The sequence below is a fragment of the Rhincodon typus genome, chromosome 31, assembly GCF_021869965.1.
Source record: "Rhincodon typus isolate 14 chromosome 31, sRhiTyp1.1, whole genome shotgun sequence".
Taxonomy (NCBI): domain Eukaryota; kingdom Metazoa; phylum Chordata; class Chondrichthyes; order Orectolobiformes; family Rhincodontidae; genus Rhincodon; species Rhincodon typus.
Genome location: NC_063362.1, coordinates 5,400,387 through 5,417,882, shown reverse-complemented (window position 1 = coordinate 5,417,882; position 17,496 = coordinate 5,400,387). Strand labels below are relative to the sequence as shown.

At 44.4% G+C, this 17,496-nt stretch overlaps 1 protein-coding gene across 10 annotated transcripts in view; it reads left to right on the top strand.

The window, feature by feature from the left end:
• The window catches only part of pik3cd (phosphatidylinositol-4,5-bisphosphate 3-kinase, catalytic subunit delta), a 209,983-nt gene that overhangs the window by 165,797 nt on the left and 26,690 nt on the right, over positions 1-17,496 (top strand). For all 10 annotated transcript variants that reach the window (XM_048615265.1, XM_048615261.1, XM_048615262.1 and 7 more), the window contains 4 exons: positions 4,642-4,738; positions 6,471-6,601; positions 8,424-8,474; positions 10,834-11,001. In XM_048615265.1, the coding sequence (XP_048471222.1) occupies positions 4,642-4,738; positions 6,471-6,601; positions 8,424-8,474; positions 10,834-11,001 (447 nt within the window). The remainder of the gene's footprint in view (positions 1-4,641; positions 4,739-6,470; positions 6,602-8,423; positions 8,475-10,833; positions 11,002-17,496) is intronic.

Sequence of the window (17,496 nt, the reverse complement as noted above, 5' to 3'; positions counted from 1 at the left end):
GAACTTCTGAGGAAGGGTCACCGGACCCGAAATGTTAACTCTGTTTTTTCCTTCACAGATGCTGCCAGACCTGCTGAGCTTTTCCAGCAACTTTGTTTTTGTTCCAAATTGGACTCTTCCTATGGTTCCACTTGGTTGTGTTGGGAAGTGTGTGACTCTACATTCAGATCCAACCATGGTTTATGAGCAAGAGTTCATGAAAACAAATTAACATTGAGTCAGATCCATGGGCAAACGTATATTACAGATGCCTGAAGCATCTGCAGGAGCGTTGCATAAGATGTCTTTTTGTCCAGGGGCATTACTGAATGTTTTTAGACCAACCTTGTTTTGTTATGTGGTCAAAACTGCAATAGGAGCAACTCAGCAGCTCTAACAGCATCTGTAGAGCGAGAAACAGAGTTAACGTTTCAAGTCCAGTGACCCTTTCTCAGGACTCTGATAGGATTGAGGTTGGGGAGCTTAACAACAACAACTGTATTTATGTTGTGCCTTTACTATGGCAAACCGTCTACAACACTTTATAGCATGACAACATCCTACAACACCTCTCATTGATCTGACAAATCTTGACCCTCAGCCGCAGAGGATTTAATGGAAGAGAGGACTATAAACATGGCCAAAGGGTTCGCTTTAACGAGTGCTCTGAAGGAGTAAAGAGAGGTTTGGGGGGCAACATAGGATGGAATTCCAGAACTTTGGACCTTGACACCAACGGTGGATCAGATAAAATCAAGAAAACGCATGAGGCTAGAATTGGAGGAGCACAAATGGCTTGGAGGGTTGTGTGATTGGAAGTATTAGGAAATCTGGTCGGCATGGACGAGTGGGACCAAAAGGTCTGTTTCCGTGCTGTATATCTCTATGACTCTATACTTGCAGAGATAGAGCTGGGAGTGAAGTGAAAGCAAGAATCTGAATTTTAAAATGGAGGTGTTGCTTAAAGAGCCCCCCATAGGCCAGGGTGCACGGGGAGGGGGTTGCTGAGCGATGGACCCAGTACGGGTCATAACATGGGCAGCAGAGCTTTGGATAATCTCATTGGGGTGAGAATGTGGACAGTTTTGCAGAGGGCTTCACATCACACAAGCCTAGAGGTAACAGAGATGTGGATTAGGGCTTTAGCTGTGGCAACGGTGGTCTAAGTGATCTCTACCTGTGCCGTAAACTTTGGGAATCTATAGGCTTTCCTGGGACCTGTCAGTCCCTGGGATTAGAGTTGGGAATATGAGAACACAAGGAAAAGGAGTGTGTGTAGGCCATTCAGCAGTTTGAGTCCATTCTCACTCATGGAGATCATGGCTGGTCGTCTACTTCACCATTTTCCTGCCATGTGCCCGTATCGCTCAGTATTTTTAATTTGTACAAATCTATCGATCTCTGTCTTAAACATACTCAGTGAGCGAGCGCCCACGACCCTCAGTGAATTCCGAAGATTCACCTCCGTTCTAAGTGAAGAACTTCCTCCTCATCACAGTCTGCCCCTTATTCTGAGACGGTCTATCCTGGTTCTGACCCCTGCTCCCCCAGCCCCTACCCCTGTTCCCTCACTAGGGGAAACAACCTGTCTGAACTACCCTCCTCATCCCTGTAAGAACGTTGTGGGTTTGAATGTGATCACCTCTCCTTCTATACTTCAGAGAACAAAGCCCCAGTCTATTTAATCTTACCTCACAGGACAATATCTCTGTTCCAGAGATTACTTTGGTGAACCTTCATTGCACTCCCTCTGGGGCAAGAGCATACTATCTTCAATAAGGAGACCAAAAGTGCACACAGTACTGTTGTGTGGTCTCACCAAGTCAGAACTCACACAGCACCAGGTTACAGTCCAACAGGTTTATTTAAAATCACAAGCTTTCACAGCACTACTCCTTCGTCAGCTTCACTCAGAAAGCTTGTGATTTTAAATAAACCTGTTGGACTATAACCTGGTGGTGTGTAACTTCTGACTTTGTCCACACCAGTATCTCCACATCATGGTCTCAGCAAGGCTCCATATAATTGCAAGAGGCCACCTTAAATGCGATTCTCAAATTGTCTTGTAACAAAGACCAACATACCTTGTTTAATGTGCCTGCAAGTTAATTTTCAGTGACTCATGGACAAGACCACCCAAGCCCTTTTGAAGTTCAACAATTCCCAGATTGCCACTATTTAAGAAATGCTCTATATTTTGGTTTATCCTTCCAAAATGGATAACCTCACATTTCTGCACATTGTATTCCATCGGCCAAATTTTGGCTCACTCACTTAGCCATGCCAAATCTCTTCGCCTCCTCCTTAGGCGTCACATTCCACCTGGTTTTGTGTCATCTGCAAATTTGGAAACATTACACTAAATCCACACCCAAACTAGATGATGAACAGCTGTGGATCTTGATGGTATCTCACTAGTCAAAGCTCAACAACCTGAGACTGACCCACTTTTTCCTACCCTCTGTTTTTCTGTCTGTTAATCAGGTCTCAGTATACTTCCCCACGAATCCTAGTCTGCACTCACTAACAACTACATGATTCATTCTTGAGTTTCTGTTGGAGAAGCTACAGTCAGTGGATCGGATTTTAACCTCTGAGTCAGAAGGTTGTATGTTCATCTCCCATCTACAATATTTTTGTTAACCAGCCTCTTGTGGACCTTATGGACAACCTTCTGTGAACCTAAATATACCACATCCACTGGGTTTCTCTTGTCTATTCTGCATCCTCAAAAAAACAGGCTTTTCAAATGCCATTTTCAGTTCATCTATCTGTGTTGACTCTGCCCAATCCTGCCCTTATTTTCCAAGTGTCCTGTTAATGCATCCTTTTAAAATAGATTCAGGCACTTTCCTACTAACAGATCTGCAGCTCCCCATTTTATTTTTCCTTCCTTAAATAGTGGGGTCACCTCTACTCCTTTCCAATCAGCAGAGTTCCAGAATCTTTTTTTTTATTCATTCACGGGACAAGGGCGTCGCTGGCTAGGCAGCATTTATTGTCCGTCCCAAATTGCCTAGAGGGCAGTTAAGAGCCAACCACATTGCTGTGGGTCTGGAGTCACATGGAGGCCAGACGACAGTTTCCTTCCCTAAAGGACGTTAGTGAACCAGATGGGTTTTTTCCAACAATCAGCAATGGATTCATGGTCATCATTAGACTGTTAATTCCTGATATTTATTGAATTCAAATTCCACCATCTGCCGTGGCATGATTCGAACCCAGGTCCCCAGAACGTTATCTGGGTCTCTGGATTAACAGTCCGGCGATAATACCACTAGGCCATCGCCTCCCCTACTCTGTAGAGTGATGATGACCAATGCATCTATTATTTCTCCAGCCTCCTCAGGGACTTCTGGGAATGAACTTCTACAGAGTCATGTTCATCTTGTACACACATACAACATCAACATGAATTTGTTTCTAATTTGAGATCTAAAATTTGGTCATTAAAGACATGAGGCAGGAACCAGCATTTTCTAACTCTGTGACAGAGGCTGTTTTTGCTTTGCTGTGTTAGGAACGTTTGCAACATGTTCTGATTTAGTTGTTTGTGAAAATAGGAGGATCCTACGCAGTATTGAAGTTTGGAACATCAGGTCTACCATTGATCCTGAGCACACACCATTGAAAACAAAGATTGTGGTGGCTCTGTAGATGACCCATAGGAGACCAACTCTCTCAAATTAGTCAACGGTTGGTTTAAACATTGGGTTTGGAATTAGCGAACCTCCACGTGGTTCATGTCAGGATGTTTAGGGTGGCAAGGTGGCTCAGTGGTTAGCACTGCTGGCTTACAGCGCCAGGGACCCGGGTTCGATTCTACCCTCGGGCAACTGTCTGTGTGGAGTTTGCACGCTCTCCTCGTGTCTGCATGGGTTTGCTCTGGTTTCCTCCCACAGTCCAAAGATGTGCAGGCTAGGTGGATTAGCCATGCTAAATTGCCCGTAGTGTTCAGGGATGTGTTGATTAGGTGGGTTGTAGAGGGATGGGTCTGGGTGGGACGCTCTGAGGGTTGGTGCGTAAATGCAAGACTTTCAAGTCTTTTTAATCACAAGCTCCTTGCTATCAAGATTGGATGGTCAGTTTTTAAACCAGTTGTGGGTTTTATTCTGAAACTATGCTTTTTGGTCCTAAAATATCCCATGAGGGGAGACATTCTCTCAGCATTTACCTTGTCAAGCCCCTTTAAAATTTTGTTTGATTCAGTGAAGTCAACTCTCGTTCGTCAAAGCTCCTTTGGATAGAGTCCCAACCTGTTTAACTTTTGCTCATAAAACAACCCCTCCATACCAGGGATCATCCTAGTGAACCTTCTCTGAACTGCTCCCAGTGAAATACTATCTTTTCTTAAATGTAAGAGGGTGGATACAACGAGCTCCGTGGTTTCCTCAATGAACACCACCAAAACGGTCATTAATTGAGGGTAAAATACTTAGAGATATTATGAGACTAAAGCCTAGTGATTATAAATTCATTGTGGATGAGACAGAGCGTTGCATATTGCAGGAGCTAAATAAAAATGGAAACCGGTCCAGTTTTTGACTGGCCCCAGTTGACAGTTCAGCCTCCATTTAGCTTGTTCGAAGTCACTGACAAATTGGATCTGACCGTATTTCATCTCTCCCTTTATTGATGGGACTGTTTCTCATTGCGCTCCAGGATTGTCCAATCGCTTGGGTGAACACCATGGTGTTTGACTACAAGGACCAGCTGAAGACGGGAGAGACGTGGCTGTACACCTGGCCATCGGTACCCGGTAAGACTTTAATCTGCTCGCTTGCGCAGCAAAGAATAATTCACACTGAGTGCTTCAGTTCCCAACAGAAGGCCAATCTCACCCTGACTTAATCCAAATATCGTAAAATAGCTGGTGACTGACCACTCCCTAGCATTGTGCACCGTCTCTATCTTTCTGCAAAATTCACAGCGAAAGTTATATATAAATAGATACATTTCTAACTATTAAACGATATGGGGATGGTGGAAGATCAGCCATGGTCCAGCTGAATGCAGACTTGAGGGGCTGAATGGCCTCCTCTTGTACTGATTTTCTATCTTTTACCTGTATGCATGGGAAAAACAGGAGGACAGTTGGTTTTAACATGATATCAGGTGATATCAATGCAAGTTAAATGGGCGGAAATTCCATGCCTTTGGTTTAAATGTAGAAAAGCCAGCCCAGACTGTCATTAGTAGCATCTCGCAGACTATTCAGTACAGGGGGGAAAATAATATCATTTTGTTTTAAATGCAAAGCAACAACAAAGGTTTGTGAATATATTAAACTCTTACTCCTCGGCACTCCTTCCTTACTGCACCCAAACCAGGATCATCCAGAGAGAGAGAGGCATTCAGAGAGGATGGTCTGTGCTCCTGGGAGGAAAGGCCTATGTGAAATGGTTAAATGACCTTGCTCTCTCTGACCTGTGAGAGATCCCAGAGAGAGTTAATCAACTCAACTTGAGACCATAAACCTCAAAACAGTTGCTTCAGATGCATCCTGGCAACAGGCCAACAGGGCACGGAGCCAGAGTTTTAAAAGGCAAGTTTAGGACAACCATCAGGAAATATGTTTCACATGGAGTGTGCTCACACAGCTGGGGAAGGTTGGCAGCTGCAGTGATTGAGTCCAGGAAATTAAGCTCTTGAAGAAATGATTCGATGCTATAATAGGCCGATGTTTAAGTTGGCAATCTGGAGAGATCGCCTAAGCCCCCATCTGAGGAGTTTTCATTCAAAAATCTTTTAATTGTAATTCTCGTTCTGTTCTATGTTACTCGTTGTACAAAGTGTGGGTGGGGAAGTGCATCCTCAAAGCTTCGGTTTTGCAAATGGTGTCATGCATGTACTGGTTGGGATTCCTGATCAGTGAAAATCAGAATTCCTTTGCTGCTCCTGCAGCTTAAATTAGTTTAGTGAGTGCTGAGGCTGGATTTCCAGGGTGCTGCAGTCCCCACTTAATCTCTTCACCCCACATTCAGGTTGGAGCAGAAATTTTATAAACAAGCTTTTTAAAAATGTATGTATTCTAAATTTCTAAGAAATGATAAAAAAAAATTAGGCATTTCATTAGCTAGTTTTCCAGGGATGTAGACATTGCTCAGTGGCAATTATGAACTTAGTGCACTGTAAAAAAATCCTTACAAAGTGAGGTGCAACTGAAAAACTGCTTGGTAATCCAAAAATTAGACATTGCTTATTAAATCTCGCACTCAAATTCAAGAAAACCAACATTGGAAGGAAACAGTTTCTTGTGCTGTACGTGGCTGTGAGCAGGGATGTGAGCAGGTGCTATTGGAATGTAGGAGTTGGCAACGAGCATTAGGAAGGAAATTGATGCTTGCTCAGAAAGATCATTGTCAGATTGATGAACAAGCTCTTCCATCGAAGAAATGGCTGCCCTCCAACTAAGAGTATGAGAGAGTAACAGCATTTTATTTCAACAAATGCGGTAGTAGTAACCTTGCGCTTTCTGTCTTTTTCTGCAGATGACAAGGGAGAACTGCTGAACCCCATGGGCACTGTACAGAGCAACCCGAACACCGATAGTTCTGCGGCCCTACATATCAATTTCCACAGTGCCACATCCCACCCTATCTACTACCCATCCTTTGAAAAAGTACGTGCACAGTTAGATCTCAAGGTTTTTCATTCCACAAGAGCAGAAGTAGAAAAAGTAAGGCCTAGGAACAGGCAACAAGAAGGTGCAGCGATCAGGCAATTTGCACTCAGACAAAAGCAAAATACTGCAGATGCTGGAAATCTGAAATGCAGGAGAAAATCTGAAGAAGTGTTGTACCAGACTCGAAACTCTGTTCCTCTCTCCACAGATGCTGCCAAACCTGCTGAGTTTCCCCAGCACTCTCTGTGTTTGTTTCAGGGAGTTTTGCATGCAGCTCTGGACTACTTACTACAGATCAACTAGCAGCTAATCTGCCCATGACCTTGTCTGAAGATTGAAGTGTTTCCAAGAGGGGAAATGGTAGGGAATAAATACAAAATTCAGCAAGAAAACAGACTGACCTGACTAACGGTGTGTGTCTGGTAGCCTCACACCAGTGAAACAATGTTAAAGGAACTCAATTCTAGGTAATTCTACTGTGTCATAAGCTTTGTCCCATTTCTCCCGACTCTCTATCTACAATGCTGGCTCATTTGTGGTCAGTCTCACCAAAAACTCTGTGTTCTTTGGATCGGTTCCTGGGATGAAGAGTCCATCCTATTCAGAGAGGCTGAGTAAATTGGTTCCATGTTAGTTTAGAAGAACGAGAGGTAATCTCAGCGAAACGTGCAGGATTCTGAAGGGATCAACACTGAGAGATTTTCAGTCACTTGGAGACAGCGAGAACCACAGATGCTGGAGTCAGGGTCAGTACAGTGTGGAGCTGGAGGAACACAGCAGGTCAGGCAGCATCAGAAGAGCAGGAAAGTTGACGTTTCGGGTCAGGTTGACTTTCCTGCTCCTCTGATGCTGCCTGACCTGCTGTGTTCCTCCAGCTTCACACTGTATTAACACTGAGAGGTTGTTTCCCAGGGGCTGATTAAGCTAGAACACGGGGACACTGGCTCAGAATCAGAGGCTGACCATTTAGGACAGAAATGAAGAGAAATTTCTTCAGTCAAAGGATTGAGAGTTCTGGGAAATCTGGGATGCACCTTTGTTAAGTATGTTTAAACCTGAGATTGCAAGTTCTGAAGAAGGGTCACTGGATCTGAAACATGGACTCTACTTTCTCTGTCCACAGATGTTGCCAGACCTGCTGAGTTTCTCCAGCAATTTCTGTTTTTGTTTCTGATTTCCAGCATCCACAGTTCTTTGGGTTTTTTTTGCAAGATCTTTAGTTTCACAAAGGATCGAGAGGTATATAGGGGGGTTAGGCAGAAGTTAAACCAAAGATCAGCCATGATTTGACTGGATGCCAGAGCCCATTTGAGGGGGTGTAAGGACCATTCTTGCTTCTATTTCTTGTGTTCTCATGTCACCTAAGTGACCATCTCCAACATGAGAATCTAGGCAGTGAAGATCAACAGGACGTTCAACTGTGAAATGCTTCACAATGGAACCCAACTTTTAAGAGGCTGACATTCTGGCACTTATAGCAGGATCACCCAGAAGAAGCAGTGCTCCTGGCACATGTTACATCTCTGCCCCAGTGTAGACATGTGCCAGGAGGTGTGGCATCTGTGCTTTCTGCCTGAAACCACCAGCATTGGGGTCAAGCAGGCAGTGATCTCTCAGTCTGAGCTATTCACTGTCTTAGCTGCTGGGGGACCATGGGAACCTGTGATGCTTAAACCCACTTAGCAATTTCCACATCCACTGGTGAATATTCACAAACCAGCGATGTAAATTTCCGAAAGCAAAATCATCAAGCACCTATTAATTTCTCTTAACTTTTACTTTTTATGATATAAATTTGATATATCCTTCTTTCCTCCAGATTCTCGAGTTGGGTAAGAATGGAGATCGTGTAAAAGCATCACAGGCTGAGGTAAATACTGCGAAATGTGTACAGACTGTGTTAATGCTATAGTGTACATACCCTGCATGCTATTCCCAAGATTACCCCCGGATTATGCCTACACCATACTCCCTGCTAATAGGTATATTAGGTGTTACTCTGCAAGAGTATGAAGGTAGAGTTATTCTCCACTATCGTAATGTGTTCATTTGTTTGTTATTTGCAAACTGAGTTACTCCCAGACAACCATCTACACTGCCCTCCTATAACACACTGATCATATTTCCTGCCATTGATGGACTGTGTTTCTCACTATAGTAACTGTAACAAGCTGGACCTCATAGAATATGAGCTCCCCGAGTGGGCCTGTTAATTTGATCCAATCAGGGAGCCCTGACTGATAGTTATAAATAGGAGTGTCAAGGGTTCCATTCACTCTGAGAGCTGGCTCTGAGGGAGTTGGATCAGTGTCAAGGTCTTTCCGCGTTTGTAAGTAAAGGGTGATTTGGTGATGGGATATCAGCCTCTGTGGATTATTTCAGTATGTTCTCCCGATAACCTGATCAAGATATCTATGTCATCTGGCCTTTTGATTCATCATTGATGCCACATCCTCAGTTGCTCGGGCCCCAATCTCTGGAATTCCCTCACCACCTCTTTCCAAAACTCTCCCTGTCTTTCTTCCTTTAATGTGCTCATTCAGACCTCCCTTTCTGACCAAGCTTTTGGCTTTCTGCCTGAATATTCCCTGTGCGCTTCAGCACTTAATTTTGCTTAAAACACTCCTGTAAAGTTTGATTGTGCTGAAGATGTTAGAAAAACTGAAAGAACTGTGGATACCGATATTTTCTGAGCTACCATCAGTTCTGAGGAAGGGTCACTGGACCAAAAATGTTAACTCTGATTTCTCTCCACAGGCGTTGCCAGACCTGCTGAGATTTTCTGGCAATTTCTGTTCATGTTTCCGATGACTTGACGTTGCTTTATGTGTGGTTGCTGTTGTGTAAACTGGCCTGTTGCAGTATTGTGGTGTTTGCATTTGGAGTTACTCTCCCACAATGCGTACAGTATAACTCTCCACACTGCCTTGCAATCAGTGTGCTGTAACCTGTTGAGCAGCACAAGGTTTCTTTAACCAAGCTATGCCATTTACCTGCAACTTGACTCGGACATCACTAACCGTTGCTTCTGCCTCTTCCACTCCCATTGTTTTCTGCACTATGCTTTATTCCCTGAGTTTGAGGAGCCTTTTCAAACCACAAGAGATGGGATTAATTCATTTTTAAAAATTTGTTCGTGGGATGTGGACCTCACTGGTGAGGACAACATTTATTGCCCATCCCTGATGACCTGGAGAGCTAATGAAATGATGTGTGATTTAATGCAGTTATTGTAGCTCTCCTCCTTGTTATTCGTGGTGATACCAGCATCTGTACAATGGATTCTTGCAGAAATGTGGGTGACAGGCTTATAAATAAATGAGAGGTATTGCATTTTGGTAGAACAAACCAGGGTACGTCTTATAAAGCTAACTGTAGGGCCTTGGGGAGTGTTGTGGAACAGAGGGACCTAGGGGTGCAGGTACATAATTCTTTGAAGTTTGCATCACATACAAACAGGGTGGTTTAAAAAGGCATTTGGCACGCTCGCCTTCATTGCTCAGATCTTTGAGTACAGGAGTTGGGAAGTCATGTCGAAGTTGTACAGGACATTGGTGAGGCCTCTTCTAGAATACTGTTTTCAGTTCTGGTCACCCAGTTATAGGAAGGATATTATAAAGCTGGAGAGGGTTCGGACGAGATTTACCAGGATGTTGCCAAGTATGGAAGGTTTGAGTTATAAAGAAAGCCTGGATAGGCGGGCACTTTTTTCACTGGAGTGTAGGAGGTTGAGAGGTGACCTGATGGAATTTTATAAAATAGTGAGGGGTATAGATAGAGTTAATGGGAGTTGTCTTTTCCCTAGGATGGGGGATGTCAAGACTAGGGGACATATTTTTAATGTCAGAGGAAAAAGACTTAAAAAAGACACAAGAGGCAATTTTTTTATACAGAGGTTGGTTCGTGTGTGGAATGAACATCCTGAGGAAGTGGTGCATGTGGGTACAATTACAACATTTAAAAACATTTGGATAATTTCATGAATAAGAAAGGTTGGGAGGATATGGGCCAGGAGCAGACAGGTGGGACGAGTTTATTTTGGGATTATGTTTGGCATGGACTGGTTCAACTGTTTCCTTGTTGTATGGCTATATGAGGAGATCTCTGTCCGTGAAAATGTTCACATATTTTGAATCCTACAACACCCCAAGTCAATTAGGCTGCTTGAATTGGAGACTGTGGCACTTGAGAAAGATGTAATGATGGTGTTCTCTGAAACTTGTGCACAGCAACAACAGTTGAAGGAGATTATGGAACGTAAAGCATGCACCGAATTCTTTGAGGATGAGAAGGATCTGGTATGGAAGCTAAGGTATGAAGTGCGTGAGCATTTCCCCGACGCCCTCGCTAAGCTGCTGTCTATAACCAAGTGGAATAAACACGAAGATGTTGCGCAGGTAAGAGACCAGGGTGAGTCCTTAACAGCATGAGGCTTCCTGATTGTGTAGACAGACAGGCTCTGGGCTTGGGGCTAGAATGTACGCAATACCTGTCCATGCGATACACCTGAGAAATGTTGTTGTTATTTTGTTTTATTTTAAAGTTGCTTGGTTTTACTTCGCACCTTTGTGAAAATACTGAACTAGAGGGATTTTGTGCACGTGTTTGATTGTGTGCCATTAATATCACAGACCTGATTCCAAACCGTTACAGCAATGAGATAGATAGACACCAGTTCCTTCCTAGACAAGATGCCAATCCAACATCATCAAAGACCCCTCTCACCCTGGTCATAATCTCTCCCAACCTCTTCTGTCAGGCAGAAGATATAAAAGCTTAAACACATGTACCAACAGGTTCAAGAACAGCATCTTCCCTGCTGTTATTACACTTCTAAATGGACCTCTCAAATTTCAGATTTGATGCTGATCTTGGTGTTTGTGCACCTTCTCTACAGCCGTAATATTGTATTCCTCGCTCTGTTCAATCACCCTGATGTACTTTATATGGTATGATCTGCCTGTGCTGCATACAAAACAAAACTTTTCACTGTACCTAGGTACATGTGACAATAATAAATCAAATCAAATCACATCTTGTTTAAGGGCAACGGCCTGACAGAAATGTTCAAGCCTAATTCCACCATGACTCTCCTATATCACCTGCACATTCTTCTCACTTAGAAACTTGCTGGCTCTGTGTGGTATTTGGGATTTGCTGAGTTGCTTGGAAAATGGTTCCACATGTTGCATTCTGCAGTTGTAGAGCCTTCCCTTCCATCTAGGATGAAAAGCCCAGGGATTCATGGCCCCTTCACCTTCTCTAAATTCAATGCATCACTGTGGAGCTATCTGTCCATTTGTGACTGTAATTCCATCAGGATTGGAACTGATGGGGTTTGATTAATATGAATACAGTGTCCTGGCAGTTATATCAGAAGTCAATCTGGAGATTTGTGAGCCAATTGCAAAATATTCTGCCGTAAAGTCTCCACTTCAAGGAAAGGATCTTAGCTCTTCGTGTCCAGCAGCAGTTTGTCTAAAGTGAGACACTGAAAGCATGTGGTATAACTTGCTGATAAATACTGCCTAATACTGCAAATTAAAAAGGATTGAGAAAAATAGGGTCTTGTCTTCAAAAGGGACTAGTGTTACAATCCTATATGCTCATATTGTGCAGTTACTACCTATTTTAAAAAAGTTCATTCCTGCCAAAAGTCTGCACGGGAAGGAATACAGACCTTGCTAACTAGATATTTTAGATACTTTTGCATCAACCTGATCAGAGATGTTATAATAGGCTTCCAGAGCCAGTGGGACTTGAACTCAGGCCTTCTGGCTCTGAGGCAGGGACAATATCACAGCACCATAAGAACCCAAATTAGATGTTGTACGCTCTCATCTGTTGAAAAGCAATTTATTCCCCCCCAAATGCAATGCATTTATAAAGCAAGTGCAGGCATCTTACTTTCAGGGAATATGTTCAGGTCTGAATCACCGAACAGACAGGAGCCAAAGGCACCTTGCTGCCGGGAATGGGAGCCAGGTCCCCATGTCTAACAGCTGTAGGTGTGACAGACTCTGAGAGAGAACCTCGGGGAACTTATCCTGCAAACAACCAGAGAGCAAGTGGCCCCTAGTGACCAAGAGAACTCATCACCCACCTGCTTCCTGGGAAAGGTGGGGGTGCTGGGGTCCAGATTTCCTCAAAATGGGAATGTCCAACAAGGGTGTATGTCATGGGAAAAGGCCTTTTACCTTCTGGGTTTGTACCCTGTCCTGTTCATTGAGGAGGGTAACACAGCTATCCATGGAGGCTTGGCCACGAGTGGAGACAGTCCTCAATGAGAGCCACCTGGGATTTCATCGACAGATTTAATTCTTCACCCAGGTTCCTGGAAGGAGCAGGTGCAATGTGGCCTCAAACAGGAATCAGTGTTGATACTATGGCACTGTGTCTGATATCCCTACTGGTTTTCAGAACTGGAATTACACTCGATTAGGAAGAGTGATCTCACCTCTTGGGCAGTGGGCCAGCAGTAATATACTTCAGAGATAGTGGGAACTGCAGATGCTGGAGAATCCGAGACAACAAGGTGCAGGCTGGATGAACACAGCAGGCCAAGCAGCATCATAGGAGCAGAGAGGCTGACGTTTCGGGCCTAGACCCTTCATCAGAAAAGGGGGAGGGGAAGGGGGTTCTGAAATAAATAGGGAGAGAGTGGGAGGCGGATAGAAGATGGATAGAGGAGAAGATAGGTGGAGAGGAAACAAACAGGTCGAAGAGGCGGGGATGGAGCCAGTAAAGGTGAGTGTAGGTGGGGAGTTAGGAAGGGGTTAGGTCAGTCCAGGGAGGACGGACAGGTCACTTCAGACCTGTTCTCAGTGAAGGGAAGAAGTCTGACTGATCCACAGATCACTTTTAATTTTTGGAACGAGGTCCATGTCCAGTCACTGCTCGATATGCACTGATTCACTGTTCACAAATCCAACTGCTAGTGAGGTCCATCCCCCGCGCAACCCCCCCACCCCACCACACCTCCCCCCCGCCATCCCTTCTCTTGTTCTCACCAACCTCAGTGGGTGTGAGAATTGAATCCACTGCGTTGGTGTCACTTTGCATCACAAACCAGCCGCCCCAGCCAAAGAACTGCTGGAAATCTGAATCTGAAACAGAAATAACTCGAGAAACTCAGCAGGTGTGGAGAGAGAAACGGAGTCAACATTTAGGGCAGAGTGACACTTTTTCACTACAGTTTGTGCAGACCTGCTGAATTTCTCCAGTAATTTCCGGCTTTGGTCCAGCCAACTGAGCTAACCAACTTTACCTCTTGAGGCCGTTTACTTTCCGATAGACTGAGAGAGTCCTTCAGAGCCTCCTCAGGGGTCTCTCACTCGAATGGAGTGGGTTTTTGTCTGAGGACACGTTGGACAGGTGAGACTTGAAACTGTTGTAGTTAACAACAGTAAGAGACAACATGGTGGAAGCACATAAGATCCAGAGGGGGCTCGGCAGGTTTGGACGTGGAAAGGATGTTTACTCTCGTAGGAGAATGGAGAACTAGAGTTTTCCTGTTTAAAATCATAAGGAGCGTGGAGAAGGGGAATAGGTCTTTTCCCCAGGGTAGGGGAGTCCAAAACTAGAGGGTGTAGGTTTAAGGTGAGAGGGGAAAGATTTAAAGGGGACCTAAGGGGCAACTTTTTCACGCAGAGGGTGGTGTATGTGTGGAATGAGCTGCCAGAGGAAGTGGTGGAGGCTGGTACCATTACAACATTTAAAAGGCATTTGGATGGGTACATGAATAGGAAGGGTTTAGAGGGATATGGGTCAAATGCTGGCAAATGGGACTTTAGATTTATATAGGATATCTGGTTGGCATAGATGGGTTGGACCGAAGGGTCTGTTTCTGTGCTGTACATCTCTATTACTCTATGACTCTTAAAAATCAGGGTTCGCCCATTAAGAATAGAGATGAGGAAACATTTTTTTCCTCAGAGGTTTTGAACTCTTGTCCTGAAAAGGCAGTAGAAGCAGATTCCTGGAATATTTTTAATGAGGTGGATAGAGTCTTGTTAAGCAAAGGGGGTAAGAAGTTAATGGAATAGGGCGGGAATGTGGTGTTGAGTTTACAGTCAGATCAGTCGTGATCTTATTGAGTGTGGGAGCAGCCAATGGCCAGATTTGTGTTCCTTTGTAAAGTAGCATTCCCTACCTCTGGAAACCTCCAGTGATTAAGTGGAATTGAAATGGCACTTGGTGGCATGAGACCATTCATTGTGAATGCCAGACTGCTGGAGATACCTGCAGAGTTAGAGCCCCAGGCTGTGAACGTTCGAGTAAAATGTGATCCAGAATATACTAAAATAAGCTGCAAAACTCTGAGGTGGGGGAGGATAAACATTTCACATCCTGGCTGAGGTACAAATCAGTTTCAAGAAAAGGACCAGTTATTTGCTGATATTTTCATTTCTAACCATCCCAGGCATAATGTTCTCCCGGTCATGAGTTATTGGCAGGTGCTTCCTTGCTGCTCGCATAATAATGTGGATGATGCACTTGGCTGTTTTCCCAGAATGTGCTTGATTGATTGTTTGAGATTTTAGAATTTCTCCCCTCTACAGTTATTGCCTGGTGGTGTGTTAACTTGCGTTTTGCTGGATAAATTGAACAGTGAGGAGATAACTGGGGTGCCGATATCAGAGGCCCAGACTTTTAGCTTGCAGGTAGCATCTTCACCCCTGAGTGAGAGGTACAGGCAGAGAATTTCTGAGCCGGGAGGTTGGAGTCTGATAAAACAATCTCCAGCCCAAAGCTGGAGTCACGCAAAAGGGTCTGCATCGTTGGATGATGTTAGTTCGAAGGAAAGATTGGGGAACTTGGGGTTGTTTCCAGTGCCATGGAAAGCTGCGTTCTGCGAATCTTTCTCACCACTGCATGGACCTTGAAGATCCGTGCGTGGCAACACCTTCTGAAACCACAAATCCATGTGTTGCCACACTGAGTGGTGCTTACAGAACCTCTGGATGGCTGTGCCACTGTGTAACATAGGAACGTAAGAAATAGGAGCAGGAGTGGGTCATCTGGGCCCTCAAATCTGTTCCGCTATTCAATAAGATTGTGGCTGATCAGTTCCACTTACCCACCTGCTCACCTTAATTCCCTTACTGTTCAAAAATATATCTCTCTTTGCCTTAAAAACATTCAACGAGGTAGCCTCAACTGCTTCACTGGGCAGGGAATTCCACAGATTCACAACCCTTTGGATGAACAAGTTCCTCTTCAACTCAGTCCTAAATCTGTTCCCCCTTTGGGTGGCTTGGTGGCTCAGTGGTTAGCACTGCTGCCTCACAGCACCAGGGACCCGGGTTTGAATCCAGCCTCGGGCAACTGCCAGTGTGGCGTTTGCACATTCTCCCCGTGTCTGCATGGGTTTCCTCCCACAGTCTAAAGATGTGCGAGCGAGGTGGATTGGCCATGCTAAATAGCCCGTAGTGCTCAGGGATGTGTGGGCTATAGGGGGATGGGTCTAGGTGGGATGCTGCAAGGGTCAGTGTGGACTTGTTGGGCCGAAGGGCCTGTTTCCACACTGTAGGGATTCTATGATCTTATTTTGAGGCTATGCCCCCTCGTTCTAGTTTCACCCGCCAGTGGAAACAACCCCCCTGCTTCTTTATTATCTATTGCCTTCATAACTTTACATGTTTCTATAAGATCCCATGTCATTCTTCCAAATTCCAATAAGTATAATCACAATCTACTCAATCTCTCCTCATAAGGAACATTGGTGAGGAGACCCAATGGAATGGTCTAAAATGATGAGTGATCCAGAGAGGGTGGACAGGAAAGTCCAGTTTGCCTCCTTTACAGTGTTCATAACCAGGGCACAGATTTACGCTCAGAAATGTAGAGGATAATTTTCACCCAGAGAGTGGTGGGGATCCAGAATGGAATATGTGAAAGTGGGTTGGAGTCAGAAATCCTCACAGCTTTTAAAAAGCACGCAGAGATGAAGTTGAAACATAAGGAACACAAGTGGACCATTTGGCCCTTCGAACCTGCTCCTTGTTCAGTCCGATCATGCCTGATCCTCTATCTCAATGCCATGGTCCTACTTTCTCTCCATATCCTGAGATGCCTTTAATATCTATATGTGGAGTGATTCCAGACTAATGTCCTGGGCACAGGGGTTCAAACCCCATCATGCAATTAATGAAACAAAGTCTGGGATTAAAGCTAGCCTGAAACTGACCATATAACCATTATTGATTGTCATAAATGGTTCACTAGTGTCCTTTAGGGAAGGAAATCTACCATTCTTACCCGGCCTGGACAACATGTGACTCTAGCTCCTCGGTAATGTGATTGCTACTTAGCTACCCTCTGAAATGGTCTTATTTGAGGCCATTGAAGCTACTTAATTCAAGGGCAGTTAGGGATGGGCAACAAACGCTAGTCTTGTCAGTGACACCCATGTCCCTCGAACAAATAAAGCAAAAATTGGATGAGTAGGATTTTGTGCTGAGACCCCCTGCATTTTTAACTCATTCACTTGGATCTCTGACCTCACTTCCCTGTGGTTGTCAGTGGATACCAATGAGGAGATGAAAGCTGAACTGTTTTGTTTTGTCTTGTTTTGTTTGCCTTGACTCAGAAAGGCTGAGACAGATTTTGGCATCGCATCTGCTGCAGCATTGACCATGCATTGAACCCGGATCTTGTGTCTTTCAGGCAGCACCACATGGCCTGTACTCTCAGAGCAGACAGAGAGAGGGGGCAGTGCACTCTAATTCCATGAGAAAGCAAGAAAAGTATATCACTCAAACGGAGCACATATTTAACTACATTTTGCGAGTTGGCTCACGACTTGCAAACCTTGTTTGAAGCAACTAGATTCCTTTTAAATGACAGAGATAGCACTGTAAGAAACTGGAATTAATGAGCTTGGCACAATG